The sequence below is a fragment of the Kryptolebias marmoratus genome, linkage group LG20 (genome assembly GCF_001649575.2).
Source record: "Kryptolebias marmoratus isolate JLee-2015 linkage group LG20, ASM164957v2, whole genome shotgun sequence".
Taxonomy (NCBI): Eukaryota; Metazoa; Chordata; class Actinopteri; order Cyprinodontiformes; family Rivulidae; genus Kryptolebias; species Kryptolebias marmoratus.
The window spans coordinates 7,326,566-7,352,830 of NC_051449.1; the positions used below are offsets into that span (position 1 = coordinate 7,326,566).

Here is a 26,265-nt window from a genome sequence, read left to right on the forward strand (position 1 = left end):
GGTGGGCAACTCCAGTCTGAACCCTGCTGCCAACATCTGAGAGATTCAGAGATCCAGCAACAGGCAACCACAAAATGTACTCATTATTGTTATTTACTTTGAGTTCAACTTCACGCGTTTGAGGCGTATTATTAATCTGCAGCAATCTGTTGTAGATGGACGCAGTAAATTAAAATCCAAATGATTTTCACTCATAAAATCATGATTTACTTTGTTGTCTGAAGCATATTTGTTGGACACGCGTGTCGCTGCTGCCATCTAGTGGTAAATCATGTCTACTACACCTTTTGCCGAGATGACAAAGGGAGTTAATTCAAACGAGGCTACATTAATACAGATAATTTAAATATAAAATGCATTCATACCTCCTTAAATCACCATTTATGTTATATTTTTTGACATAAAATAGGTAAAATAAAACAAAAGAAATCTAAATACGCCCGACGGTTATGGAATATTCCAGACCGTTAGTTCCTTCCTGGTTCGCTCTGATTGGTCAGTTTCTTCTTCGACATCCTGTGGATGCGCTAGCTTTCTGTCGCCTTTCTGGTTATAACTTTTAAATTCTTTCTCAGGTAGGTCACAAATGTTTCATCTGATCAGCGCATACTAAACCTAAATAATCGGAGGTCCCACTCGGTTAATGTTTTTTTTTTTTTCTTCTTTGAATTAATCCCAGCTAACATGCTAAAGCTAGTCTGTTATTTAGGTCAATAACAGATGTGATAAATAAAACGGTTTGATTAGGTTCCTGAAGTAGCCTGTGTCGGTGTATTAGAGCATGAATATAGACAGAAATTGTATTTTATATCATCACCGGACGGGACATTGCGGTTTACCTGATTTACTGCTGTCAGAAAGATTACCGTTAGCAAAATTGAGTGTAATAAAACACAAACTTTACGCATGTTATGATGATTTTACAGATTTTCTAACAAAGCCCATGTGACAAAAACATAAAGATACAGCTGGAGAAAAAGCCATGAACCTGTAGGTGGTCATGTGTATAATAAAAACAAGCGTTTGTTGTGAGCTTTCGCAGTTTCATGACGATTGTTAAATTTCCGAGTCTCTTTGAACGCGGCCAAATATATATATATATATATATATATATATATATATATATATTAGTGCATAGACTTTAAAGTTTGTTTTTCTTCCTCTTGTTTTCCATTAAAACACATTTTAGACAAGGTTCTGTCCTTGTCATGCGAGAAAAGAAAATCATAAAGTCCAAAACAGAAATAAATTAAAGCTTGGCCTTAAACAAACCAAAATAAAAATCACTTGGGTGCACTCAGTGAGTCATGCAACTGCTTATGGTTTAAGATATATTATTATTTTCATTTAGGACACCATTTAAATCTAACAAGTTTAATAGTAATGATGACAATATTAGGAATAAAAATAATTACTTTTGTAAAGCTAGAAAAGATAAAATTAACTGGAAGAGCAAACTCCAATAATCTGCTGAGTCGTGAAGAAACAGTACAATCATAGCTCAGTAGTCCTGTCAAATCATAAGTCTGCATGCAATTTATAAACACAATTATCTTTCTTAATGCAATGTGTGCATCTGACAGATATGTTCTGTGTGTTTGGTATTAGTGCTTTTGTTTTAATTAGGCTGGAATTGTTCAGTCATCCCACTTACCTGGTTACACTGGAATCCATGAGGATAAATTAACTAAACTAGAAAAAACAAAAATTTTGTTGCTTGGCCCAAGCTGAAATCCTAATGTCCTCTGGATTCTAGGAGAAGGGATCTGCCACGCGCCAACATGTCAAGTAAAAGGGCCAAGGGGAAGAACACCAAGAAGCGTCCGCAGCGCGCCACCTCCAACGTGTTCGCCATGTTCGATCAGTCTCAGATCCAGGAGTTCAAGGAGGCCTTCAACATGATCGACCAGAACAGAGATGGGTTCATTGACAAAGAGGACCTCCATGACATGCTTGCCTCATTAGGTTTGATTTATACATTTAAACAGTTTGGTAAAAGGAAAAAAAGCTTTCCATGAAGCCAGTGTTCTCTGAAGATATGCATGTAGCTACTTTAACTTCTACTTTTCAGGTAAAAATCCCACTGATGAGTACCTGGAGGCCATGATGAACGAAGCCCCAGGGCCAATCAACTTCACCATGTTTCTGACCATGTTTGGAGAGAAGCTGAATGGCACAGATCCCGAGGATGTGATCCGTAATGCCTTCGCCTGCTTTGATGAAGAGGGCACAGGTGAGCTGAGCTCATATCGAATATAAACAATCATGCTTTATGTTGTCTTCAGATCCACTGCTGTCAAGTATATTTCTCTTCGGTTTAAATGATTTAAATTAAGTTAAATCATCATTAAAGTCACTTTGATGTCTTTTAGATTTTTTGTTATCATTTCATTTTCTTCTTGTGTCTCAGTTTTTGATTTTAATCTTCCTTAATTGACATTCTATTTTTACATACAGGTGAAGCAGTAGTTTGTTTTTAAAAACTGAAAAAAGCCTTCAAGCATTTAACAAATTAAAATCCCACGCTGATGATAAAAAAGTTTTTTCTAAAAGAAATAATCTCTTTATTTATTGGTTTGTTTGTTTTTTTGCTAATGACATCAGTATTTTCCTCTCGTGAGACTAAAGGCTGTCGTCTCTTCGCAGGTATGATTCAGGAGGAGTACCTGCGGGAGCTGCTCACCACGATGGGCGACCGGTTTACCGACGAAGACGTGGACGAGCTTTTTCGCGAGGCGCCGATCGACAAGAAAGGCAACTTCAACTACGTAGCATTCACACGTATTCTAAAACACGGTGCGAAGGACAAGGACGATTAGTGGCGGATGCTGTACTGGATGAGGTTCTTACTGTACTTCATGATCTTGTATTGATTTTTTTTCATTTAATTCAAATCAGCTGTATCCAGTAGTTTGGCTCCTGAAAAAGCTTCACTGTGGTTTATAGCTTTTGAAGGTCATTTGTTTAAGCTGCTTTGTGGATCTGGGTCTCTCTCCCCTCTCCAACCTGTTTTTGTTTTCAAAGCTTATTTGCACATCTGTGAAGACACCACTACAGGGTCCGTCTAAGGAAGTAAAGACGTATTTAAAAAGACCCTCATGGATAAAGCTGGAAATAAACTGACACAGGATGTTTGATTTTGACTGAATCGCTTGTTCTTTTGTTGGAAGTTTTGAGATTAAATTGTGCTCTGAGACAAAATTACAACTTCTCTTTTCGTTTTTTTTCAGAGATTTATTTCAAAACAAAGGATAATGGAGCTGATGTGTCAGTCTGCAGTTCATGCAGAGATTCAAAGACTGTTCGTTACACAGTGTCAGATAAGAGATAGGACCAAAGTTTCTGCTGGATCTGTAAAAATAGAATAACACACTAAATGTGGCTAAAAGTATGTGGACTAATCTTCTCTGTATTTTATAGTTTTTTTGTTTTTGTTTGTTTCAATGAACCTGACTGTCCTGCTCAGAGAACTAGGAAGATTTCTGAGCGAAGTGACCCTGAACCATGCAAGAAGCAGCCATAATAAAAGCCGGTATAAAACACTGGGTCCATTCTTATGACAACAGGCTGTACAGTAAACAACAAGAAGAAATGGTTAACCTTTATAAACCCTAATTTCTACATATTTTACTTCCAATAATCCAGACTTTCTTGTAGTCTTTCAAAGTACTGTTGATCATTTATTCTCTGGGCTTTCTGAAGGTCTTTCAAAGATTTTCTTTGAAAACACTGCGTTGTCAGACCTAAAAAAAAGAGCAACTGTACAGCAGATGAACAGCATTTTCCTCACACAGGTGCATCATTCTTTAACTGATCCAACTACTTTTAAGGTTTCAGCTAATAGAGTAAGCAAAATGAACATGAACAACAGTAGATGACTTTATAACAACATGTTGGTGTTAAGTTGGGGTGTCCATATAATTTGGGCCACATGCTGCACAATGTAGTTGGTATACAACAAGAAAATGTTACTAAATACAGTGTGAAATCTGATGTGATTGACTGTCTGGTTATGTTGTCGGTAACAACACAGTTTCATGGCGCTGACGACCTGATCACAGGTTGTCTGTGGCTTTATAGGCTTAAACGGCGCTTCACATCTCTTCACATCTCTTGTTTTCACAAAATCCTTTGTTATGAAGGTTCTCTCCTACACATAACACCCACAATAAATAAACCAGGATCTGCTTCTGACTTGAAGCTCTCTGTACACTTTGGCATTGCTCACGGAGCAACATACAGTAAAACACACAACACGGGAGATTTTCACTATTCTGCCAGAGCCAGGTTTTTTGACTGAATCTTTGATAGGTGGTCTGATATACAAGCCTCGATCCTGTCGCACTGCGCAAGGAAATCCTACAGGCACACAATGACATTAGTTATATTTTAATTTCAACTCTCAACTGTATTTCATTAAAATATAAATGCTTATTTGTCAAAAAAAGAAGAAAAATAGGCTAACCTGCACTGTTTTCACAAGTCCCTTTTTTTTCGTTCTGCAGTCAGTAAAGTTTTCTGGGATATTCTGTTAAAAAAAAGCATTTTGCTATTAAAAACCACATAAATAAAATGCAGCTTTTAATATGACTACAAAACTAAACCAGATTACCATGGCGTCTATCTGCTCCAGGATCTTCATGAATTGCTCAGCTGCTATTTTTACTCTGTGGTCTAATTTACTCAGTGCCTCTGCCTGAAGGTCTTTGGCCAGAAAGCCCTGAGGAGAAAAATGTACTCAGAATACATCAGAGAACGTAGGAACTGTTAACAAGTCGTAACTAATTCCTTACATTCTTCAGTCCAGTTAATTCCCCGTCTACGTTCTCCAGCTTTTTAGCCGTCTGCTCCACGGATTTTTCAATTTCTTTCAGCTTCTTCAGCTCAGCTTCTTCCTCTGGGCTGTTCTGTTTGCAGATTATTGTCAGTGTCTTTTAGGATACACAGACTCTGCCTAAACATAAAACACATGCAGTCATCTCACCCGCTTTCCAATCATCATGAGTTTGCAGCCGCTCTTTACTCCGTAGCTGGAGAGACTCTCCTCCATATCTTTCAGAGACTTTCCTGGAAGGCCAGAAATATGTAACGGATGTAAACAGAAGATATTCACATGACGTGATTCACTTACAAAAGGTTTGGGACAGATCAGACAGTTTGATACCAATGATTTTGCTGTTTTTTTGTTCCTTAATGAAAGGCTGCTGAACCAGGTAATAAAGGCAAAGGTGAGAACTGATTCACAGAGTTGTAAAAGATGGTCATTAGCTAACTGCACACTTCAAACGGGTCAGCCTTGCGGAGGAAGTGCAACCTTTGCTGTGACCTATTACAAAAGGCATCAGTATTTCCACTTAATGACAGCTTCTTCTCACACACAGGCACTTATAACATTTGACACGCTCTATTGTCTCATCTTTAATAACTGTAAAGAGGTGGACAATCCTCGGTTTCAGTGACACCCAGTTTTTAAAATGCTTCGTCTACTTGGCAGTAGAATAAAAGTTAAAGATAAAACGTCTACCTTTAAAGATGAGCTTCTGTGAAGCAGGTGGGACACCAGTTACTTGACAAAGAGCTTCTGACAGGTCTTTCACAGTAGGTCCTTTTCCCTCATCTTGGCTCGTTAATGTGATGCTGTGTTTAGTTGACCCTGAAGGCAGACACAGGAAAATATTGGGGGTGAAACAAATAAAATATTTGAGCAAATACTTCCATGTGTGGCGATTAATGTATTCAATATCCATCTTAAAAGTGGGCTTGTGATAGCATCCTTTTCCTGTGAATTATTCCAGTCATTACTTTACCATAAAGGTATTATCAAAGACATAAAATAACAGGTAATCATGAGACACGAGGTCTCGTTCAGAGATCTGTTTCAAGTGAATGTACAACTAGATACACACACGAAGATTTCCACAGAAGCAGGCGTAAAGACAATTATAAATTAAGCCCAACTGCAGTATATTTAGTAGACAAATTTTCTTCTTGGTTTAAAAGTCAATGCATTAATAATTTAGATTATATAAACACCTGTGTTTGAACTGCAGTCAGTTAATGCTAAAGATGCTACATTAGCATCTCTAGGCTTTCTTCGACGGTTAGAAAACTATCATTCCTCTTCCTCTGTTAAAACACAACATAAAATGCAAAATTTTTTACCGTATGCGACTGTCACGGTTATTGTTTGCGCTGACATTTTTGGGTTTTAGTGTATACTCCTAGTTACGAATAAATTACACAGCTAACCGCTATCGACTACCGAACTACTTCCGGTGGACACCGGATATAATTCATTGCCGGTACTTGTTTTTTTCAAAATAAAAGGGTAAAAGTAAGAGTGCGTTATAACGGTACAGCCTTTATGCGCAGGCATCGTGACTTACGTAGAGAAAATGTAAAATATAACAACCACCAACGGCAAAAATTGACGTCAGAATAGAAAAACTGTATTGGGGTGTTTTAGCACCCTGGGCAGCTGGCTCTGTGGCGCAATGGATAGCGCATTGGACTTCTAGCCAAGCTCTAGAGAAGAGATTCAAAGGTTGTGGGTTCGAGTCCCACCAGAGTCGCACTTTTGAGTTGAGAACAGCCACACTAAAGGACGAGGAGATCGTGATTACTATTCTTGCCCAGAGAGTGACAAGTCTTGTTGGTGAAAAGTGCAACATTTGTCAATAATCTCTGGTAAAATTAGATCCTAAGTGCTGAGAACAGGAAACTTATTCCCCATAAACAATGTTTTGGAGACACATTTCCTTAATTTAGTAAACTTTCAATAAATATTCAGAAAAATTATGTTTCTGGTCAGGCTGAGAAATAAATACATAAATAGATTTTTTTTGTCAGTGATAAAATACAGTCCAGTTTTGTTTTGTTTTTCTAAGTTATTTTTTTAACTAAAGCAAAGTGCACTTGGTTTTGACTGAAATTAGTTCTGCTGTATCTGACATCAAGGATGGAACAACAAAAAAGGTTTTCTACAGATGTTCAGAAAGGAGGGAGAGATTTTTCTTTTCTGCAGCTGTTTGATTTTAAACTAAGAAAATGTTTAAAATAGATCTTATATTGTACAAACTTTGGAGCTCAGTCCAGATGTCACAGCTTAGTAATAATGATGAGCAGCATTTATGGTAATATTATCCACAATACAGTTTTATTAATGTTAGAATGCATTTCAATAAAACAAAATCTGCTAGACTTCTAATCAACCACTAAAGAGATTTAAAGGTTGTGGGTTCAAGTCCCACCAGAGTCAGGCTTCAGAGGAAAAAAATGCAACATGTCTTTACCTAACAATGAACTAAAAACACTGAGACATACTAAAATCTTTTTAATGTTATACAATATTTTCCCAATAGTTCAGATAATTGGAGCCAAAAGGGGTGTTAGTGGTATCAAAAACAGCCAGCATTTTATTACCTGCTTATACTTTTAATATGTGTTTGTTAGATCAGGACAAAAGGAAAGATGCTGATAAATCTGGGAATTACAAACAAATAAATAAACAATATGACGTTTGTTTTAGGTCTATAAATTAAGAAAGAATAAAATCTAACTTTTAGTTAGAGTGTGAGAAGACGTTTCGATGTATCTAACAATGTTGTTGGAATAAATTAAGGCTTTTACTTGCTTGTTTGTTTGCAGCGTGTCCCACAGAGACTGTGTGGTTTTGTTGTTTTATAAATGCATTTTTATTGTTTGGAGATTGAGATGAGTCTCGGAAGGTTTAATTAAGCTGCTAGGGTTGGCCGCAACTCAAGTGGAAGAAACAAAACCTCAACGGTAATCAATAAATGATGAAGTCAAGGTTAAGTTAGAACACAACATTTATTTTCCATGTTTCAAGTAGCCCTGCAGATACTTCAAACAGGCCGAAACAAAAAGATAACAAACCCCCCCCCACACACACAAAACTGAACAAATGATGAAATAAATAATAAAACACTAGCTGAGAGAAATGACAGAAAAAAGGGTGGAATAATGCTTTAAAAGAGGTTCAGTATGTTACAAGGCCACATGCTAGCATTGTAGTAGTAACAATCCACAACCCAACACAGAGACAGCTCAAAAAGTGTAGTGTTTGCAGGTCACATAGTATAAATGTTACTCTCCATAGAAAAGTGTTTGCAGTTGAAGTGCAGCTGTTTAAATGCATTCCTTGTTTATGAGGCGGGAATCTGCGGCAGGCCAAACTCATCCACCAGAACACCGTCCTGAAAACAAGAAAAAAGACAACAGTGTCATTTATTTAAGTCGAGTTTAAAGATATCTCTTTGATACGGAGGTAGAAAGGATATTAAAAGACACTTTTAGGTTAACTGTTGGTAGTACCTAAACAGGCTGGAGATCCTTGATTAACGTTTTGTGACAAAGTTAGAAAGAACAAATATCCGAAAAGTGTCTCTTCAAATCCTAATTCGAACTTTTATCCACTCGGAGGTGTGTGAAAAGAACTGATTCATTAACATCAGATAAACCAATTAGAGGTCTAACACTTGTTGAAGGAATGCACATCGCCCGCTGTCTTTCATTCCAAAGTTCATCTGATGTTGAAAAATGATGAAGTTGTTGCAGTTTTGGTCAAACTTTGAAACACGAAACACGAACTCATGCAGTATCGCAAGCTGACACGCTCAGATAACTCTTAGCTACTACCACACCAAATTTCAGCTCAATCTCTGTAAAACTGACTGAACTATTATCAGTTTTGTGCTGGATAATGTGAAGAAGCAGTGACTAGTATCTTGAATTGGAGTCCGAAACTTAATCAGTTCTCGATGTCCATCCAGTGATTACGTACTGAGAGTTTTATTAAAATACATCAAAGGGTTCGTGAGATATTTTGCTAACAGACACACAGGTTTGATTCCAACTTGGAGTATGTGTTGTGAATAACTCTCAGCTACAATTGTGACAAGTTTGACCACAACATCTGTAAAAGTGATGGAATTATAGCCCTCCCTGTGTTTTCTAAGGTCAGTTGTCTACGGCGGTCATTTTGAACTGGGCTGACTCCGTCAGCTGTAGAGGGCTATTTCCTGAAGGTTTGATTAAAACCTGTCCAGTGATGTGTGAGATTGTTTGACTGGAACAGGCAGAGTGACAAATACAAACTCACAGACTAAGATTTTTTGCGTGTTTCCGTGGCTCTCCGCTGCGAGCCTTAAATGCCACGCCGGAGACACCGGGCGCCGGGATCTGCGGAGCGTTACCTTGTTTGTCTTGCTGTCGCTGGGGATCCCCTCAGGGATCGACGGGGCAGCTGAAGCCTCGTCCAGGTAGGAGCTGTCATCGTCCAGCAGCAGCTCATCGCCCAGCGCGTCCAGCTCTGAAACGGTGACAGTGTCACAGTGCAAGACGTGGAGTTAAAAAGAAAACTCTGATCCCGTCTATCAGGCTTGTTCAGCACGCCTCACTTCATCAAACATCATTAATGTGCAGGATACGTATCTGTTTCACCGCTCGGGAGAGCAAAAAAGCTGCAGTAATTAGAAATTAGACTTTTTTTTTTTAACCATTTTGAGTTACTCTCAGAGAAAAGATCTGCCGACAACATGATGAAAACTGCAAAGAGACGAGTTTACCTGCTTCTAGATCCTCCTCATCGATGTCTGGAGTGCCATAGGTGCGGCTCAGGGCTTCCTGGACCTCGCCTGCGTCTTCCATCATGTCCTCCAGCTGGTCCTGTAGATCCTGCAAGTCCAAACACGTTTAACGTTGGTGAAAGAACTCTGAATATGGCTAATGTTGACAAACTGTCTCAGTTTCTTTCCACTGAGCTGTTTTGGGGTTTTTTGGGGGGTCAGAAGAGGCCAGCGTCTACCACAGCCATCTCACCAGCTCTGAAAGTCAAATAAGCTTCTTGGATGCATAGTTTTGCCGTATTAAAGCCTCATAAACCACAACAAAGCTTCTGTGTTCTGTAAGCTCGCTGCCGATTGGGTAACACCCACAAAACAACATCCACCAAAGCGCACCGAGTCACATCATTAAGAGAAAACGTGTCTTTGAACCTGAACAGAGTCCTGAAACACAAGGTGTTTAACATTTTCAGCCTCCTGGATTCTCCTTTGACTCGTGGCCAGGTTGTCAGAGTGTGTTTGCGGGGCTCTCCAGCTGTGTGTTTACCTGTCAGTGTTCCCGATAACCTACTTCAGCTAGTTCCCTGCTGCTTCCTGCTTTCATTTATCTCCTAACCCACCTGTTGGATTTATTAAATATATACAAGCTGTGTGCTGGAAGAGCAGAAAGATAAGAATGCATGGTGACGGAAAGTAAAATTCTTGCTCTCCTGTGTGTGTACAACCCAGAACAAACAAACAAAAAAAACTTTCTCTTTTTCCATCTTTTTTTTGTCTGCAGGGAGTTGAAACCAGAGCATTTACAGCATGTTCGGATAATGTGTATTAATACAAAAGGACAGAAAAAAACAATTAATAACAAACGTACGTCAATCTGATCAAGTTTGACGTCCTTGTAGGCCTTTTTCATTTCCTTGGCACCGATCTTCATGGCCTCCACCTGTGGACAGAGAGCGGGTAGAAGAAGGTGTGTTTTTAGTCACCGGCAGCTTCTGTTCTTCAGCCGCAGACAAATGGTGACACGAAAACACATCTGTGTCTGGAGATCAGGGGCTGAAATGTCAGCTTCACAAAGGCGCCTCACGTCTTAGCTGGATATGTTGCTACGGCAACTCAAACTGGTTGGAACTGAGCGTACAAGCGACAAAAGTTTAGGGCTCAACTAATTTGTCTGAGATGCCTCCTTTCTCCCTCATCCTCTTACATGAAACATAGAAATCAATCTCAGCAAAATATTCTGAAGGATATTTTATTTTCTAAACAGCGAATGGAGGTAACAGGATCAAAGAAGGAGAAGGCTATTAGTGAGGACACAGCGGTGCGTTTTTTTTCCCCCATGAGGTCATTTTTCAGCATCCAACAGTCTGAAGGGAGCATGTTAATAAATATATATCATAAACACACTGAGAAATAATAAAATGCAGAGAAAGGCTGCAGCAAAATGATGACATTCAAAGATGCAGCTCTGTCACACTTGGTAGCCAATCGACGACTGATTAAAACGATGTCTCCAAAGCAAGGAGGCCTCATTTTATTGAAAGCCTCTCAAGTCGTTGCCAGCCTCACCTCCTGTGCTCGTGTTTCTCCGCTCATAAGCTTTTCATTTCAAGCTCTTTTCTCCAAGCTGAACCTGCATTTCCTAAGAATTTCAGCCATTAAAACCAGAAAGCCTGATAACCACCAGACAATCGTAACCACATGGTTTTGATCTAATAGCCTGGATAATATAGAAAATGTAATAACAGAGACATAAGTAATCTAGCCCACCTACTGCTTTGAGTTCATTTATGTTTCTTATTTTTCTGATGCTGTTCAATATAGTCGGGATTAGGTTTAAATCCATAATGATCTAATATGCTACCTAAACACCTACGACACATTAAATAAACTGAAAACATCAATGTAGTTTATTTACACATTTAAACAGTCAGATAATGTTTGGGAATCCTTCCTTCCTGGTCTGAGCTGCAACATTTGCCGTATTTAACTTTCAGACAGTTTTAAGCTAAAACTATTTATTGTTCCCATATCTGTTTAGGAACTATGTAGTTTTTCTTCTTGTAATAATTTTACATCTTCAGATCCATCAGTTTTATGGTCAGCTGGTGTCAACTAATCCTTCTTAGATGAATATGCTCATGTTTAACAGATAACACCACTTAAATTATCATTAATTCATATTAATGAAAAGATAACATGAGCATCTTATATCTTATGTCTGCCTTATTGTCCAGTCCCTGGATTTTTACCCACATCTTTGAGTGGTCTTATATATATAATTTTAACCCCTTAATGTTACTGTAACTAAGCTTCTATGTGTCTTCTTTAAGCTGTGTGTCTCATACTGTATTTTTGGTGTCCTTTAAGGTCTGGATGGTGTAGTTTGCCTGCTCCATGTTGAACGACTGCTGGGCCAGCTGTTCCCTTTGACCTTCATACCTGTGAAAAAGGAAAAAAACAGCAGAAATAAACAATACTGTGGATATCATTACCACACAAAATAATTTTTAAAGGTCAGTTGGCACAGATTTTTCTGCTTGTTTTATACATGGTGACACACTGATGATCTTTGGATTCTGGGAAAAATAAACATAACATCTGACAACATTGTCTTGAGTTGTGGTTACCCCAAATTTCAGAGTTTCTTTGCCTGCCGCTGAATGAAGGCAGGCAATAATGTTTTTGCCTGTGTCTGTATGTGTTTGTGTGTTCCCAAAAATATCTGATGCATCACTGAACAAGATTTAATGAAACTTTTAGGAAGTAAGTATTGGACGTACATGTAGAAGCAGTTAACTTTTGGAGTCATTCTACATCAAGATGGCCACCACAACGAATCAACCTTAGCCAACACAGAAATGGCTGTAATTCAGTCAGTTGTACAAACACTGAGCTAAAATTTGGTGTGGTAGTAGCTGAGAGTCATTCATAACACATACTCTGAGCAGGACATCTCGTGACACGGGATGACTGTGTTTTTTTTAGTTTTTTTTAAAGCTGTCAAAGACTTTACAAACTAAATGCTGCACAGGAACATTTAAAGGAATAATCTCTCAGTCAGTGATAAAGTCTCACATTTATCTGTTATCATATAAAGAACAGGGGGAAAAGTGGCAGCAGTCACGTTCAGTTTCTTAATCAGGGGTCGACTCACATTCTCTTCTGCTTCAGGACTCTCATCGCCTTCTGTTTCACCATATTCTGCATGGAGAAAAGGACAGAAAAGTCTGACGCCCGTTGTTGCCTGCCTCTCAACCTTTGAAACATCCCAAACGCGACACCTTCCTACCTTGGAGGGCCCGTCTCTCATCTTTTTCAGCTGATCTTTGTACTTCAAAAGCTCAGCATCCAGCCTGCCTATTTTCTTCTCTATGGACTCTGCCCTGGCATCCACCTAAATGAGGAGGAGATCAATTAGAGGTAATGATTTCCAGCATCCTGTGCTTAAATGACCTGCTTGTGCTAGTGTGTTAGTGTGTGTGTACATTAGAGGTGAGGTAAAAGGTTGTCAAATAATTGTGGTTCACAAACACATCACTCTCTTCCACGTATCCGAGCACAAAAGGGACAGCCTCTGTTTGTGTCGCGTTTCAGAGGGAATAATTAACAATAACGTGTGGATTCACTACATGCTTGTGTCCATATTAGCTTAGTAATAATGGCACCGTTAGGTCATATAATGCAGTGATAAACAACACCTCTCAGGCTGCCACAGTTACTCACAGTGCTGATACAGTCCGACAGATTCGGAGGAGGCGCTTTGGGCTTCCCGCGTCCGAATATTCTGTTCATTTCTAAGACGTGTTCTTAACTCAAAGCGCACGGTTTTTGGTTTAAATTCACACTCACACACAGAAAAAAGCATTAAATAAAAGAGGATCCTAGTCTTGGAGTCAACCGGAAGTAACGGTTCGCACGAAAAGGATTCTGATTGGTCCGTGTCGGCGCTCGTGACCAATGAGAAACTGGGTTTGGTGCTGCCCCTCGGCGGCCAGTGGAGGTACTGCAGCTCTGGCAGGGACCCTTTTGTCCCAGCAGACATCATTTATCACCACTCTTTGTTGGTCCTCCTCTGCAGAGGTGCAGGCCAGAATCTCAGATTATAATCGGGATTTGGACAAATCTAGTTCTCTTTGTAAACACTGACTTCGACAGTAAGCAAATAATTTATAGAATATCCCTTCAAAGACAAAGTATTGAGTAAAAATGAGTTCCTAGTGTTTTTACTTCTCAGTTATTAAAGAAGGAAGTATGTATAAAAAACTTTAGAAAATGGTCTTGTGTTTAAAATCCCATTAAGAAATTGCCATTAAATGCATAAAATTGAAAGTTATTTTTCCTCATGATAAATTCATTCTGTCAATAATCTTTCCTAAAGCTTTTTGTTGTTGTTGTTGTTTTTACTTTGTGAGTAGTATTTTACATTTAACTATGATCTGCTTTACATAAAGTTTAGACCAAAAGTAATTATAGCTTGGACAAATTTTGGTTTATTGTAACTAATCTGTTGATCAATGACTTCTCTCTGTCTGGAAATAAAATAAACAAAGGTAAGAAAACTTGTGTTCAAACATAGGTTGAAAAAACATCCTTTATTATTTTTAATTTGTTGTTAGTCTAAGTTTAATTTGCCTGAGGAGTCAGTCCACAGTGTGATTGTGATCTGCTAAGATTAAACAAGGTGGTATTGATTGATTCCTGGAAGAAAACATCAGCTTCCTTGTTGCAAAGTTTTGCTTTGAGCAGCATCCCTCCTTCCAACAAGGTAAATATATAAAACACATTCACATGTGGGCAGAAAAGCCATCTCAACATGTGACGTGATCCAGTCTGAGCCCAAGCCTGAATGCCACTGAGCATTTAAAGGGAAAACAAAAGATCAGGGAAATAACAAGGCAGGTTTCCAACCTCAAGGATGGTCATCACAGGTGAGAAATAATTCCAAATACAGTGGGAGTTCAAGGGCTAGCATTCCTGGAAAGGAATCCATATCACCCACTGCCTTTCATGCCAGAGTTTAAATCAACAACCACTATCTAATGAAAACTCAAACCTTGTAAATGACCTCATGCACAATCACAAGCGATACTGTGAGATCTTGTGTGATCTGTTAGCACTTAAAGTATGTTTTTGGGATGGGTTTCAGCTGCTACCACCCCAAGTTTTAGCTCAATATCTGTAAAACTGACTGAATTATTGTAGGCTTTTTGTGTTTTCTAGGGTCAGTTTGCTGTGGCGACCATTCTAACCTGTATTTTAGGCTTTTTAGGCAAAATTGTTTTCATTTTGATTGTTACAATGCAAAAGAAAAGATTAATGTTTGAGTCATATTTCATATAACCATTTACATTTTCCATTTCTAAACTAAATCATCAGGATGGTGAATTCGCCTTTTAGTGGTGCTGCAAATGGTTCTTCAAGCCACATTTTGACAACTGTAATTTGAGGAATGTGCCATAAATGTTTTTTTTTTTCTTTAGAATTTGTGAAACATAAAAATCAAAATGCATCAAAATCATGTTTGCTATTCAGACACCAGGGGAGGTATATGTGGTGAAACTGGATATTATATTTGTATTTCTGTAACCTTGGAAACCATCCTGTTTTAAAACCATTCTCAATCTGGGTTTCCAGGTTGTTAAAAACAAAAAAAAAATCCTCTTTCTTGTGTTTGTCCTCCTCCACAATGGCACTGAAGCTTTGTCTTCTTGATGTACTGAAAAAATAAAAACCTCTCCAGTGGAGTATAACACCACTCACCTTTGTAAGAAAAAGTCAGCAGAGCGTTTGGACAAAAATCCATTCATCAATGTCTTGCTAACAGTAAGAGCTGCAGATTTCACTTGTTTCTGCAAAACAACAAACAAACCAGCTGCAGCCAGATACATTTTCACAACCTGATATACTCAATCTTGATTCTGAAAGCAATATATGAAAAAAAAAACATCACAAAATAACCACTGGAACATAAAAAGCCTACAAAGTCTTTATTAGGATAGCTACATTTTTCTACCCATCATCTGCATCTCAAATTCACCCCAAAATTGGAGCTTTGTCTAAAATGTAAATAAAAATAACATGCAATGATTTGCAAATCTCATAAACCTTTATTGTACTCACGGTGGAACTTGCTGGAGTTTTTTGGAGGAGAATGTTGTCCAATTCATTTCTGATGCAGGATTCTAGCTGTTCTACAGTCACGGGTCTTTGCTGGATTCTTTGGTTTGGTCTGGACTGCAGGCAGGCCAGTTCAGTAACCCGACTCTTCTTCTTTGAAGTCATGCTGTTGTAATGGATGCAGTGCGTGGTTTAGCATTGTTTTTGCTGAAATATGCAAGGCCTTCTCTAAAAAAGATGTCTGGATTGTAGCATATATACTACAACCTGTATGTACTTTTCTTCACTAATAGTGCCTTTCCAGAGATGTAAGCTTTCCATGCCTTACGTACTAATGTACCCCCATACCATCAGAAAGGCAGGCTTTTCAACTATGCGCTGATGGCAGGCTGGATGGAACCTCTCCTCTTTAGTACTGAGGACATGGCAAACATGTTTTCCAAGAGGAATTTAAAACTTCAATTTATCTGACCAGAGAACAGATTTTCACTTTGCCTCGGTCTATTTTAAAGGAACTTTGGTCCAGAGAAGATGGCAGACTTTCTGGATGGTGTTCACATGTGGCTTCTTTGAGGAACAGAGCTTTGACCAGCAACTGTGGATGGTACGGCGAACTGTGTTTACAGACAATGATTTGTGGATGTGTTTATGAGATTTGCAAATCATTTTGTTTTTATTTACATTTTAAACAACAACCCAACTTTTTTGACATTGAGGTAGTTTTTCCCACAGTTGTTCTCTTTATCTTATGCATTATGCATCGATCCATGTGTGATAGTTTTTTTTGTCTTTGAACCTGTTGGATTCTTCATCTGAACAAGACACCATTCCAGAATCTGTTGTGTGTAAAAGCTGCCTAATTCAAATGCACCTTGAGAGGCATACACAGACTAAGAGGGGGGGAGAGGATGCAGTAATTTTTTGTAATTACAGCTGACAGCTTCATCAATGTGCCTGAGAACTGATTGATTTAATTTCCCCTCTCAAAGCACTAAGAATCCCTCTCATCTGTGGCCCCATTAGAGCCGACGGCGGCTGTAAAAGCCCTTTCTCATCCAGAAGGATTTCAAAAAATGCCAGCTGGTCACAAAAATATGGATCTGAGAAATGCGGACGTGAAATAAAAACTCTGCAGGAGGGCAGCTCTGAGGGCAGGCTTTACTTTTGATGGTGATGGCCTCTCAGCCAGTCCTCCAGAGAAAGCAGCTTTATCACAGTCTTGTTTCCAGGGAGAACATTTTACGCTTTTGTGTAAAACTTTGACAAAACTCATTTTAAATGATTCATGATTGCCTCTGATCTGCCTTATGTCATGATGTACTCAATTTTGAGTGTAAATGTTTTAGTCTGTTATTCCTTTGTGAAATTTGCTCAAATTCAAAACAATCATACCTTGAAAGGATGCATGTCACCTACCAGCTTGCACACAAAATGTTCAGCTTTTACTGCGCCAAATTTTAGCTCAATACCTGTAAAATTAATTGCGTTATAGCCATTTATGTGTTTGCTAAGGTCCATTAGCTGTGGTCGCCATCTTGAAACAGGTTGACTTCACACACAGACACAAGCATTTACATGATCACACACCTTTCATGGCGCAGGATAATAACAACCCAAATGAATAAGGTAGATGTGTATCAGAAGGTGAACCTGCTTAGTGTATGGGGAGTCTTTGGTCAGGTTTTTTCAATAGTCATGATTAAGAGTTTCCTGATTTTCCTACTGGGGGAATTTGGTTCTAAAGCAGAGGCTCACACGATCACAGAATATACATATTTTAAGACAGACAGAGAGAAATAAATAAATCCCCAAGTCACTGCAGAGGATTTTATTCCAGGTGCAGAAACACAAAATGTGAATGTGCCAGTTTACTGACAGAAACTCATCCAGAATGTTAAGAGCCATAAAGCATATCAATAACATTTGGGATGAAAGAGACATGGAAGCTTTTAATCATCCAAACAGGTGGTCTGGAGCAACAAACTGACGTTAACAGCTTGAGTAGCAGGACTCTATGATTCTAACCTGTTACAAAATGCCAGTTTATTGCTGAGTAATTTCACTTAAACGTACAAATGATTCTTAACTGTGTCCCCTCTTAACAGCAATGTGTCTAAATTTCCTCATGTAATATTAACAAGTAACTATTGGGATTTACCAAGTTAGTGGAGTTTCGTTCTAAATACATCAGATGGCCACGCTAAAAAAAAAAAAAAAAAAAAAGAAAAGCTAATATGCAGACACACAAACACATGTACACACCAATCACCATCATTGGGGTGTTTTGTTGCTGCTGTTTTTGAAAATTTGCATTTTCCATATCCTACGAGGTTACTTTAATTTGGAGCAGAATGAGAAAATGTGCTACTTGAGAACTTGTAAACAACGCAGTTACCGAGAAGTAATTACATTTTTTAATAACTTGGCATTGAACAAATGTGCGTGACTGGACTGACTTAAATTGTACCTTTTACCTCTGACTTGATGCCTCTCAGATCTTGTGCAGACATGTTCGTTAGATTAAATTAACACCAGATATGAAAAAAGCTTTGAAAAGAAAAAAGATTACTTTCCACTTTCTTTGAGTTACTGGCTGCGCAAAAGTGTTACACCTTGAGTGGTTTAGAGGAGTCAAACAGAAATGGCTGCTGTAAAAGCAGGAATAAAATCCTGAGAAAACGGAACTGAACGAACATTGCATTTGTTGTTGTCACGCCTGCTGAATGACTTCTTCCTGAAGTGTCAGTGTCAGTAACAGCGGTTTGAAAAATCCTTGAGCTTTTCACACAGGGACTCCATTTTATCTTTTCAAATTCCTTTGCAAGGCCGCAGCACCAAATGCCTCACAATTAGTACGAGCCCCGGACCTTCGCCTTTCATTCAATGTGCTCACCATGGAAACACTATTATTGTGTGTCAGTTGAATAGATGTAACATGAGATTGAAAAACAGAATCAGCGACGAGGTGGGGGTAACAATTTCATGGCTGATTTGCAGTCCTCACTTTTCTTATTAGAACCCACATGGATATGATGAACAGCTGAACGGAACTGAAATCCTACCCTATAAATCATTCCATTCTCAAGTTTTTAAAGCTTTTTATTATGACTTACTTGTGCGTTAATGAAACATTTTCAAAGACATTCAGAGCTAAAAGATACATCAAAATATCAAACAGATACAGAAGCACAATATACACACATTAGGCTCAGATTTGGGTTGAATTTAACACTTATTTTGTTCGTGAATAACGTTAAAACTTAATGCAGAATATTAGTGACGAGCTAAGTGGTATATCCTCAGTTTGACAAAATACTAAAACCATCCAAAAAAAGGCTGTGGCTATTTGCTGAACATACAGAAGGCATGAAGGCACACAAACAAGGCACAAGAACACTTTTTCTGCTTCAACTACTGTGATAATATTCAGTTTAAACAGATAAATAGTTAAAGCTTGACTTTAGGAATTTATTTAATTAGATCCAGTTGAACTGGTCACTGTTTTAACAGTATTTAGAAATAAAACAAGACAATAACTAAGTGGCATTTCATTTACAAGATAAAAAGAAAATATATAACACATCAAAGTATGTAAAACGAACAAAAACGTATGTACATATACACAATCTGAAATGTCCCGTACTTAAAAAGTTGTCATTAGAATGATTTGTTTCACTAATTAAACCCAGCCAAACATTATATGAAAAGCTAGATATCTCATAGCAGCATTTAATGCACACTCACAACGCTGTACAGATAAAATGTCAAGCAGAAATTTACAATAAGCACTGATTTAACATCGAAAATCATGCTTCGTAGATATAGTTTATAATACATATTGTCATAATGGCTTTTGCCTTGGAGCCCTCTGCCCATTTAGTTATAGTTCCAGACAAGAAGTTAAGAAGATGCAGTGTCCACATCGTGCACAAAACTCTACTGAAAGACGATCACAGCTGAAAACATTCAGACGCCTAGAGCAGCCTCTGAGCAGATAACGTCTCATTATGACACAAAGTTGAACTTTGAAGCACAAAGGCTGCTGATTTTGTTGTTGACAGCGACGCCTCGTGAAAAGTCGACCATCTGGTCATAAACAAAATCCCAAGATTCAGTCGTGATCCACAGAGGATGATCCCTGAGAGGTTTGTAAGGTTTCTATATCATCACAGATTTACAACACCACAAAGCTCCAAACTACAGCTGACACACACACACACAAGTCAGTCTAAAACAAAGTTTATAATGCATGTTTTGCCAAAAGGTAATTACAGAAAATAGCTTTTTAGTTGTTGTTTTTTTTAATTCAGTGTCTGAAGCTGCATTTGATCTTTTGTTCCAAGCAAAAATTACTTCATATGAAAAACTCTTGGTTAATGTGCCGGACAGGAAAACAAAAACTGAATGTTGGCCAAAAAATAGTTTGTCTCATTTAGATTTTTTATATATTATATGTGCATTGTAGATAACAATAATATGGATTTAAAATTATGCTGCTCTTCCTACTTTATTCCACCTTTAACCTTCTCAGAAATTATGTCATAAAGTATAAAAAGATATTTACAGACTTTAAATTTTCCTGTTCAGTTTTTCTAAAGGGGTCTTTACACTTCGCTCTCTCATAGGCATTATATTTACATTTCAATTAAAAGTCACTATAAGTTTTATTTGATACAAAAAAATCCCACAAAAAGAACTAAACCAACAACATTTGTTTGTCAGGCTGTAAATGTTATGTTTTTGGGTTAAAATCAAGGCAATTTGGGCCTTTTAAGAGAATACATTTAAAAATTAAATAAAATGTGAAACATATCAGTAAAATCTAATATGTTGTTTCAGCATAAAAGTATTGGTAAAAATATATTAAGTAAAAAAAACTATTTAACTGATATTAGTTTATGTTCTCTTGATCACAAAATCCCATCTAGGTTATGTAAACCTTTGTTTCATTAAGGTTTAATTGAATTCTTTAGCTAATCCACTACTTAGAATAACAGTAAAGTTGTCATATCTATGTGTTTTTAGCCCAATTAAAAATGTTTGGTCAATGAAATAAAGTTTTAATAATTGGTTGGACCAAAACAGCGTTACTTTGAACTAACGTGGTCTGTTGAAATAACTTTGTTTTGGTGCAATAGATATTTGTACATTATTTAACTCATTTTATACGAGCTTTAGTTTTCACTTTGGCCAAAAGAAAACCTTACCTCCCTGAAGATGTGTTAAAATTGCCTTAAATTGGTGTGGTGGGTGGCCTTGTGGTAGCATCGAATTGAATTATAAGCTAAAAAACAAACACAAAAACATAAATAAGCATTACATGAGATTAAATCTCTCATTCTACAGCTGCAAGAATATTAAAACACAATTTTTATTTTGACACTAATCAAAAACAAACTCCTGCCTAATTGTGTGTACAGAGCTCTTTGAATCTTACAAATTGGAACTACTGTTTGTTTATTTTTTTAATTGACAAGAGATCTCTAATTTTAAGGCACTGTATCCCTAAATAGTGTATTTACATGAAGCTTCTTTATTCTTACTTTAAGCCGTGTGGAGAGTGGTTTGTGAGTTTAAATCATTGTTGGTTTCGGTCTTTTTATGGGATTCATTGGGACTAACAAGTTTTGCTCAGATCGTAGTGGTGATCTGAGTCGAACACAGATCAATAGAGTCCTCCCAGCTGTGATAAGCCTTAGAGGACGCGTTCATGGCTAGTCATACCGGCCTGGGTTGTCTCATGTCTCCCCGTCCTTCGGTGGGGCAAGTGTGGTCCCTCAGGGTGCTCCTCACTCTGCTGACCCCGTGACAGTCCCCGTGTCCCCGCCCTGCTCCGGGGCAACAAAAGTCCCTGAAGCACCGCTTGAAGTTCTCATCCAGGAAAGCGTAGAGGATGGGGTTGAGGCTGCTGTTGGTGTAACCCAACGCCACACAGAAGAAGTAGGCGGCCATGACGGCGGTCGTCTCGGGCACATTGGACGACAGCGTTTTGACCAGGATGAAGATGTGGATGGGCGTCCAGCACACCACGAAGACCGCCACCACGACCAGCACCAGGCGGGTGATCCGACGGAGGTTGCGGTCCTTCTCGCGGGAGCCGGAGAGGAGGCGCACGCTCTTCAGCCGCAGGACCATAAGTGTGTAACAGACAGTGATGATGATGAGGGGCGCCACGAAGGCAAAGATGAAGACGCAGATCTTCATTAGGGTGTCCCAGTAGGTGTAGGGGTCAGGGAACTGTAAAGCACATTCTGTAGTTCCTGTTGGTTACAGAGAAGTTACAGATGTGACTAGTCAGCTAAAAAGCTGTGCAAAACACAAAAAAATGCTTTCACAGGACTGGCCAAGTCTCCATGGTACACACTCCATGTAAACAACAACAAGTTTGAGTCACATGATTGACCTACATTAGGCTGGCTATAGTCTGTGTAGGTAAACAAATATGATGGATTCAAACAAGCATTACAATCTCAGAGAAGCTGAAAATATAAGAGTAAATGTGCTGCTAAATGTGAAAGCAAAGGAAAAAATGAGTAAGACAACTGTTAAGGATAAATATTGGGGATCAAGCAGGGCAGTGGTGCACCATAAAGACAGAGCTCAGCATTCAAACACAAGGCTTTTGCAAAAATTCCTCTAGGCCAGCAAATTTACTGTTTAAAGCTATCCTATTCTGAGTGTAAATACAGACCAATACATTAGAATTGTCAAACTTCTCAAATCCAAACAACTCCTCCATGGACGTAACCACTGCTGATGACTGTTTCCGTAGGTAAACAGACCCACTTACTTCATGAATTTGTTTTGACCGGTCTTCATGACACGCCAGTGAGTACCTTTAAATGTTTCACAGGCAAAACAGCATATTTCCTTACAAGGATCCGCCAAGTCTCAAAACTGTGAATGAAAAAAGTCCATCCTGTACGTCCCAGTTGCTTTGTCTCAAGCATCAAATCAAGTTAAAACAGTGCTTCTTTACCTATGAATGTAAAATCCTGTAAAAAGGGAAGGTTTGTCTATTCAGAAAGCTTAAGGTCAGACTAATTTTATGAGTTAACGATTTAATAGCCTATGGTAAGAAGAAAGAACAATTTCCTTGTCAAGTTAACAAGCTCATGCAGACTTTTATCAAATTTATAGAACATTTTGTTCATTGAACTGAAGCAGTTAGGAGAGATAATTCAGCAATGATTCATACATGTCAGTTTTAAATTTGAAAACCCTTTACAGCTGACAAGGTCTCTGCAGCAGACAGGAATGCAAATAAACCAGTGAATTAGAAGACCCCTGCTTGACATAAAGAAAGAAATAAGAGCAGAGCCAGGTACCGTTGTTGGTGTTAGTGCTGCCGAGCACCATGGCAGGGATCCCGGCAGCCGACGACAGCACCCAGATGATCACGTTGATGATCTTTGCCTTCACGGGCGTGCGGAAGTCCAGCGCCTTAACCGGGTGGCACACGGCCACGTAACGATCCACGCTCATCATGGTCAGGGTGAAGATGCTGGTGAACATGTTGTAGTAGTCGATGGAGATGAAGACCTTGCACGCCACTTCGCCGAACGGCCAGGAGTTGAGCAGGTAGTCGGTGCTCTGGAAGGGCATGGTGGTGGTGACCAGCGCATCGGCCACGGCCAGGTTGAAGATGTAGATGTTGGTGGCTGTTTTCATCTTGGTGTATCTGCAGGGGAGAGAGGGAACAAACAGGGGGTGCAACTCCATTTCTGAAAAGGCCAACTTGTCAAATAATAATTTTTAAAAAAGATGTTTTTACTGAGAATTTCCTATTTGCAAATTGTGATTCGTTGAGAAAGGCTGATCAAATTTGTAAAGCCTTATTTTTATTAATAATGTAAAAAAGTTGTCACCCTGTCTTGTTGCAGAGCCACGGTGGGATTGGTGCAGATTGTGCACACTAAAAACTGCTGGGTTATTTTGATCACTGAGGTGCTGGATTGAAGCTGTTGGGTCATATGTTGGGTTGGTTTGACCAAATATTGGGCCAGAAACTTTGTCCAAGTGGTTGGGTCAGAGTTGAGCTGAGTCATTCTCCACAGTCGGCCATCTTAATCCAAAAGTTGACCAGATCAAACCTGGCTGCAGCTCTGCTTTAAGAGGCTAGCAGTACAGATGAGAACCTTAACCTTGTTGTTAACCTTATTTTGCACTTCACAATGAGTTTAGTTTTCTAAAATAACTTTATTTGGTGCTAGCTAACTGACAATAATAGTGGTTAGCACTTGCTAGCTAACACCAAGTTTTATTTGTCTAAACAACCAGATTTTGAGATGTTCCTTTTTACTCAACAATTTAGTAGTTCAAATAGTCATTTGAACTACTTCTTTGTAAGAGACTTAGCCTAGTATGCTGGGTTAAACTAATAAACTCAACCTAGCTGAGTTTAAACTAACCCAGGTTTGGCTCGGTTTAAATGTGATCCAGCACTGGGTAACAAATTAGGTTCTTAACCCAGCAGTTCTTAGTGTGTGGTTTGATGTTGTCCTGCTGAAATACGTAAAAGATGTCCTGTAAAAAATAAAAGGCACTGTCTAGATGGCATCAGGCAGCCTTTTAGCTCAATAAATAAACAAACCTGTATTATTTTGGTATTAACTGTGCTTTAGATGTATTTGTTATATCACACCACTGATGGTTGCTTTTTCAACACTTGGGAAGTTCTTCCTGAGGTCTATAGGATGCAATCAAGTCTTTCACATTTTCATTTGTCAGACCCCGTTCTTCTTCAGTCCATCTTTAACTTGTTGATACAAATGTGTTTGTTTTTAATTCTGAGTCGCCTCAGGGCCTGAAAATCTACCGACTTCAGGATTGGTTTTCGATTTTGGCCCTTGACTTTTTAAAAGCACGGACTGCAGATGATAAAATTCTCAAATTGTTTGTTTTTTTCCATATTTTCTGGTTTTGTTTCATAAAATGTATAAAAAAAACTTCCTCACAAAGACTCATTCCATCTTTACCTTTGCAGGATTCCTCCCTCATTCTTTAAACAAATGTTGCACCAGCTGAAGCGAACACCTATGTGAGTTATCTGTGTTTGTGTTTTTTGTTGTTTAAATACATCAAACACACCTTTTTTTACCCTATGAAATCATCTTTTTATGTTAAACTGCACTTAACCAGCCAAAATGAAAAGGATTTATTAATTAAACTGCTCAGCATTTGATCAGATTTGGAGTTTAATCACAAAGGTTCACACTTTTTGCCCTTTTCATAGTCTGATTTCAAAATCAACACTTAAAACACCTGCATGAGGCTTTTTACTGGACTTTCCATGAAACAGAACAGATGACCTTTGCCAATAAGAACAGATTTTACTCCCTGCAAACCTTGTTCTAGAAGTCAGAGGGTGAAAAAGGAGACAGAAAATAGATAATTTTACTAATACCAAGACAAATAAACACATAGGAGGCACTATGTGGAGCAAACAAATGTGGGGGTTGGGGGGGATCCAATATATATGGAAATAAATGTAATTTCTTTGTTTGTCTGTGCCTCTCCTTTTCCTCGGACCTGGATGCAGGTAAACAAAACACATTCCTGACATGAAACAAATCCTGAGGCACAGCGAAATACGCACCAGTTTTCCAATTGCTGCTCGAGCAGGACGCTCAGGATGAGTGCAGATAGGCTACGTGCTCTGCCTCACACTTACTGACCTGCTCTGTGACACGCGCACATCCAACACACACACACACACACACACACATATATATAATGGATTAAATAAAACAACTCACCTGATGATGACATACATGACCAGACAGTTGCCCACCAAACCCACCACGAACACCACCGAGTACACGGCGACTATGATGGGGATGATGGGTGACATTGGCTCGGGTTCCGCGTCCCAGGTGCCGTTGGGGGTGTCGTTGAAGATGTCCGACAAGCCGGGCTGCCAGGTGAAGTTCGGCACGCACTCCCCGGGCTGGCCCGAGGGACACCGGTCCTCTTTGAAGATGTGCACCACGCCGCTCTCCATGACGGTGCTGACCCGCTGCGCTCCTTGCTCCTGCTGCGGGGCGCAAAGTGAGCGCGCAACTTCACCCCGAACCCGAAAACCAAATAAATAAAGAAGCAATCAGAGGAGGGGGCGGATTTATCCATTTACGCAAATTACTGAGGGGAAAAACACGCGCACAAGCTCGCGCTAAAGGACACCAATACGCACCTTACCTTTTAATTTGCTGCCTCCAAAAAGTTCCTCCAAGGAAGTCCTGGCGCAGAGTGGCGTTCAGGACGCACAGCCGTAGAAATGAGCGCGGATGCGGGGGGGGGGGAAATTAGCAGCTTTTCTGGGCAGGGAGTGAAGGAGGAGGACACACTCACAGCCTGTGCCACCGCTGCGCGCCCGAAGGTGCGCACTGGAAGCCCGCACTGCTCATTCAGTGACATCAGAGGCTGAGCCCACAGACATGACAGCCGGCAGAAGGCTTCAGCCACACATTTTGTTGCATTTTATTCGCACCGTTTCCAATTCATCGCGAATTAAAAGGCCTAGCATTCCTTGAAGAAATGCATGTCGCCCGCCGCCTGTCGTGCC

The 26,265-nt window shown here is 39.1% G+C and overlaps 4 protein-coding genes and 1 non-coding gene across 7 annotated transcripts; 2 read left to right on the forward strand and 3 right to left on the reverse strand.

Annotated features, from left to right (window-relative positions):
- The first annotated feature begins 481 nt into the window (after positions 1 to 481).
- Positions 482 to 3,204, forward strand: myl12.2 (myosin, light chain 12, genome duplicate 2). Of its 2 annotated transcripts, XM_017411144.3 has the most exons (4): positions 482 to 575; positions 1,757 to 1,965; positions 2,072 to 2,233; positions 2,647 to 2,819. In XM_017411144.3, exons 2-4 carry the CDS (start codon positions 1,782 to 1,784, stop codon positions 2,817 to 2,819), a joined length of 519 nt encoding a protein of 172 aa, XP_017266633.1. In that variant the 5' UTR covers positions 482 to 575; positions 1,757 to 1,781. The 2 variants fall into 2 exon arrangements, with proteins under 2 accessions (XP_017266633.1, XP_037837771.1); XM_037981843.1 differs by lacking the exon at positions 482 to 575 and having other exon boundaries at positions 1,782 to 1,965; positions 2,647 to 3,204.
- bag1 (BCL2 associated athanogene 1) lies at positions 2,742 to 6,296 on the reverse strand. Its single transcript, XM_017411143.3, has 7 exons — positions 6,163 to 6,296; positions 5,525 to 5,653; positions 4,985 to 5,067; positions 4,794 to 4,907; positions 4,613 to 4,720; positions 4,466 to 4,528; positions 2,742 to 4,359 (listed from the first exon to the last, which is right to left on the reverse strand). Exons 1-7 carry the CDS (start codon positions 6,197 to 6,199, stop codon positions 4,270 to 4,272), a joined length of 624 nt encoding a protein of 207 aa, XP_017266632.1. The 5' UTR covers positions 6,200 to 6,296; the 3' UTR covers positions 2,742 to 4,269.
- A 184-nt stretch (positions 6,297 to 6,480) lies between these two features.
- trnar-ucu lies at positions 6,481 to 6,572 on the forward strand. The gene is given in 2 exon segments: positions 6,481 to 6,517; positions 6,537 to 6,572. It is a non-coding gene; the product is annotated as a tRNA-Arg (tRNA).
- A 1,239-nt stretch (positions 6,573 to 7,811) lies between these two features.
- Positions 7,812 to 13,511, reverse strand: chmp5a (charged multivesicular body protein 5a). The gene is made up of 8 exons (XM_017410868.3): positions 13,308 to 13,511; positions 12,874 to 12,978; positions 12,739 to 12,785; positions 11,930 to 12,023; positions 10,453 to 10,524; positions 9,588 to 9,696; positions 9,216 to 9,331; positions 7,812 to 8,216 (listed from the first exon to the last, which is right to left on the reverse strand). The coding sequence occupies exons 1-8, from the start codon at positions 13,374 to 13,376 to the stop codon at positions 8,166 to 8,168; spliced, it is 663 nt and encodes a 220-aa protein (XP_017266357.1). The 5' UTR covers positions 13,377 to 13,511; the 3' UTR covers positions 7,812 to 8,165.
- A 5,299-nt stretch (positions 13,512 to 18,810) lies between these two features.
- Positions 18,811 to 25,988, reverse strand: oprk1 (opioid receptor, kappa 1). Of its 2 annotated transcripts, XM_017410798.3 has the most exons (4): positions 25,899 to 25,988; positions 25,460 to 25,763; positions 23,030 to 23,382; positions 18,811 to 21,961 (listed from the first exon to the last, which is right to left on the reverse strand). In XM_017410798.3, the coding sequence occupies exons 2-4, from the start codon at positions 25,702 to 25,704 to the stop codon at positions 21,420 to 21,422; spliced, it is 1,140 nt and encodes a 379-aa protein (XP_017266287.1). In that variant the 5' UTR covers positions 25,705 to 25,763; positions 25,899 to 25,988; the 3' UTR covers positions 18,811 to 21,419. The 2 variants fall into 2 exon arrangements, with proteins under 2 accessions (XP_017266287.1, XP_037837692.1); XM_037981764.1 differs by having other exon boundaries at positions 25,460 to 25,981.
- Positions 25,989 to 26,265: the final 277 nt, after the last annotated feature.

What these genes read in the sequence shown, in the direction of transcription:
- myl12.2 (XM_017411144.3), top strand. Translation starts at nt 1,782, where the DNA reads ATGTCAAGTAAAAGGGCCAAGGGGAAGAACACCAAGAAGCGTCCGCAG. An exon ending in TGACATGCTTGCCTCATTAG is followed by an intron (nt 1,966 to 2,071) that starts GTTTGATTTATA and finishes TCTACTTTTCAG; the next exon opens with GTAAAAATCCCACTGATGAG. An exon ending in CTTTGATGAAGAGGGCACAG is followed by an intron (nt 2,234 to 2,646) that starts GTGAGCTGAGCT and finishes GTCTCTTCGCAG; the next exon opens with GTATGATTCAGGAGGAGTAC.
- bag1 (XM_017411143.3), bottom strand. Translation starts at nt 6,199, where the DNA reads ATGTCAGCGCAAACAATAACCGTGACAGTCGCATACG. An exon ending in AATTAACTGGACTGAAGAAT is followed by an intron (nt 4,721 to 4,793) that starts GTAAGGAATTAG and finishes TTTTCTCCTCAG; the next exon opens with GGCTTTCTGGCCAAAGACCT. An exon ending in GACTTGTGAAAACAGTGCAG is followed by an intron (nt 4,360 to 4,465) that starts GTTAGCCTATTT and finishes GTGTGCCTGTAG; the next exon opens with GATTTCCTTGCGCAGTGCGA.
- chmp5a (XM_017410868.3), bottom strand. Translation starts at nt 13,376, where the DNA reads ATGAACAGAATATTCGGACGCGGGAAGCCCAAAGCGCCTCCTCCGAAT. An exon ending in TGTCGGACTGTATCAGCACT is followed by an intron (nt 12,979 to 13,307) that starts GTGAGTAACTGT and finishes CTCCTCATTTAG; the next exon opens with GTGGATGCCAGGGCAGAGTC. An exon ending in TGAGAGACGGGCCCTCCAAG is followed by an intron (nt 12,786 to 12,873) that starts GTAGGAAGGTGT and finishes TTCTCCATGCAG; the next exon opens with AATATGGTGAAACAGAAGGC.
- oprk1 (XM_017410798.3), bottom strand. Translation starts at nt 25,704, where the DNA reads ATGGAGAGCGGCGTGGTGCACATCTTCAAAGAGGACCGGTGTCCCTCG. An exon ending in GTCATGTATGTCATCATCAG is followed by an intron (nt 23,383 to 25,459) that starts GTGAGTTGTTTT and finishes TCTCCCCTGCAG; the next exon opens with ATACACCAAGATGAAAACAG. An exon ending in CAGCACTAACACCAACAACG is followed by an intron (nt 21,962 to 23,029) that starts GTACCTGGCTCT and finishes TGTAACCAACAG; the next exon opens with GAACTACAGAATGTGCTTTA.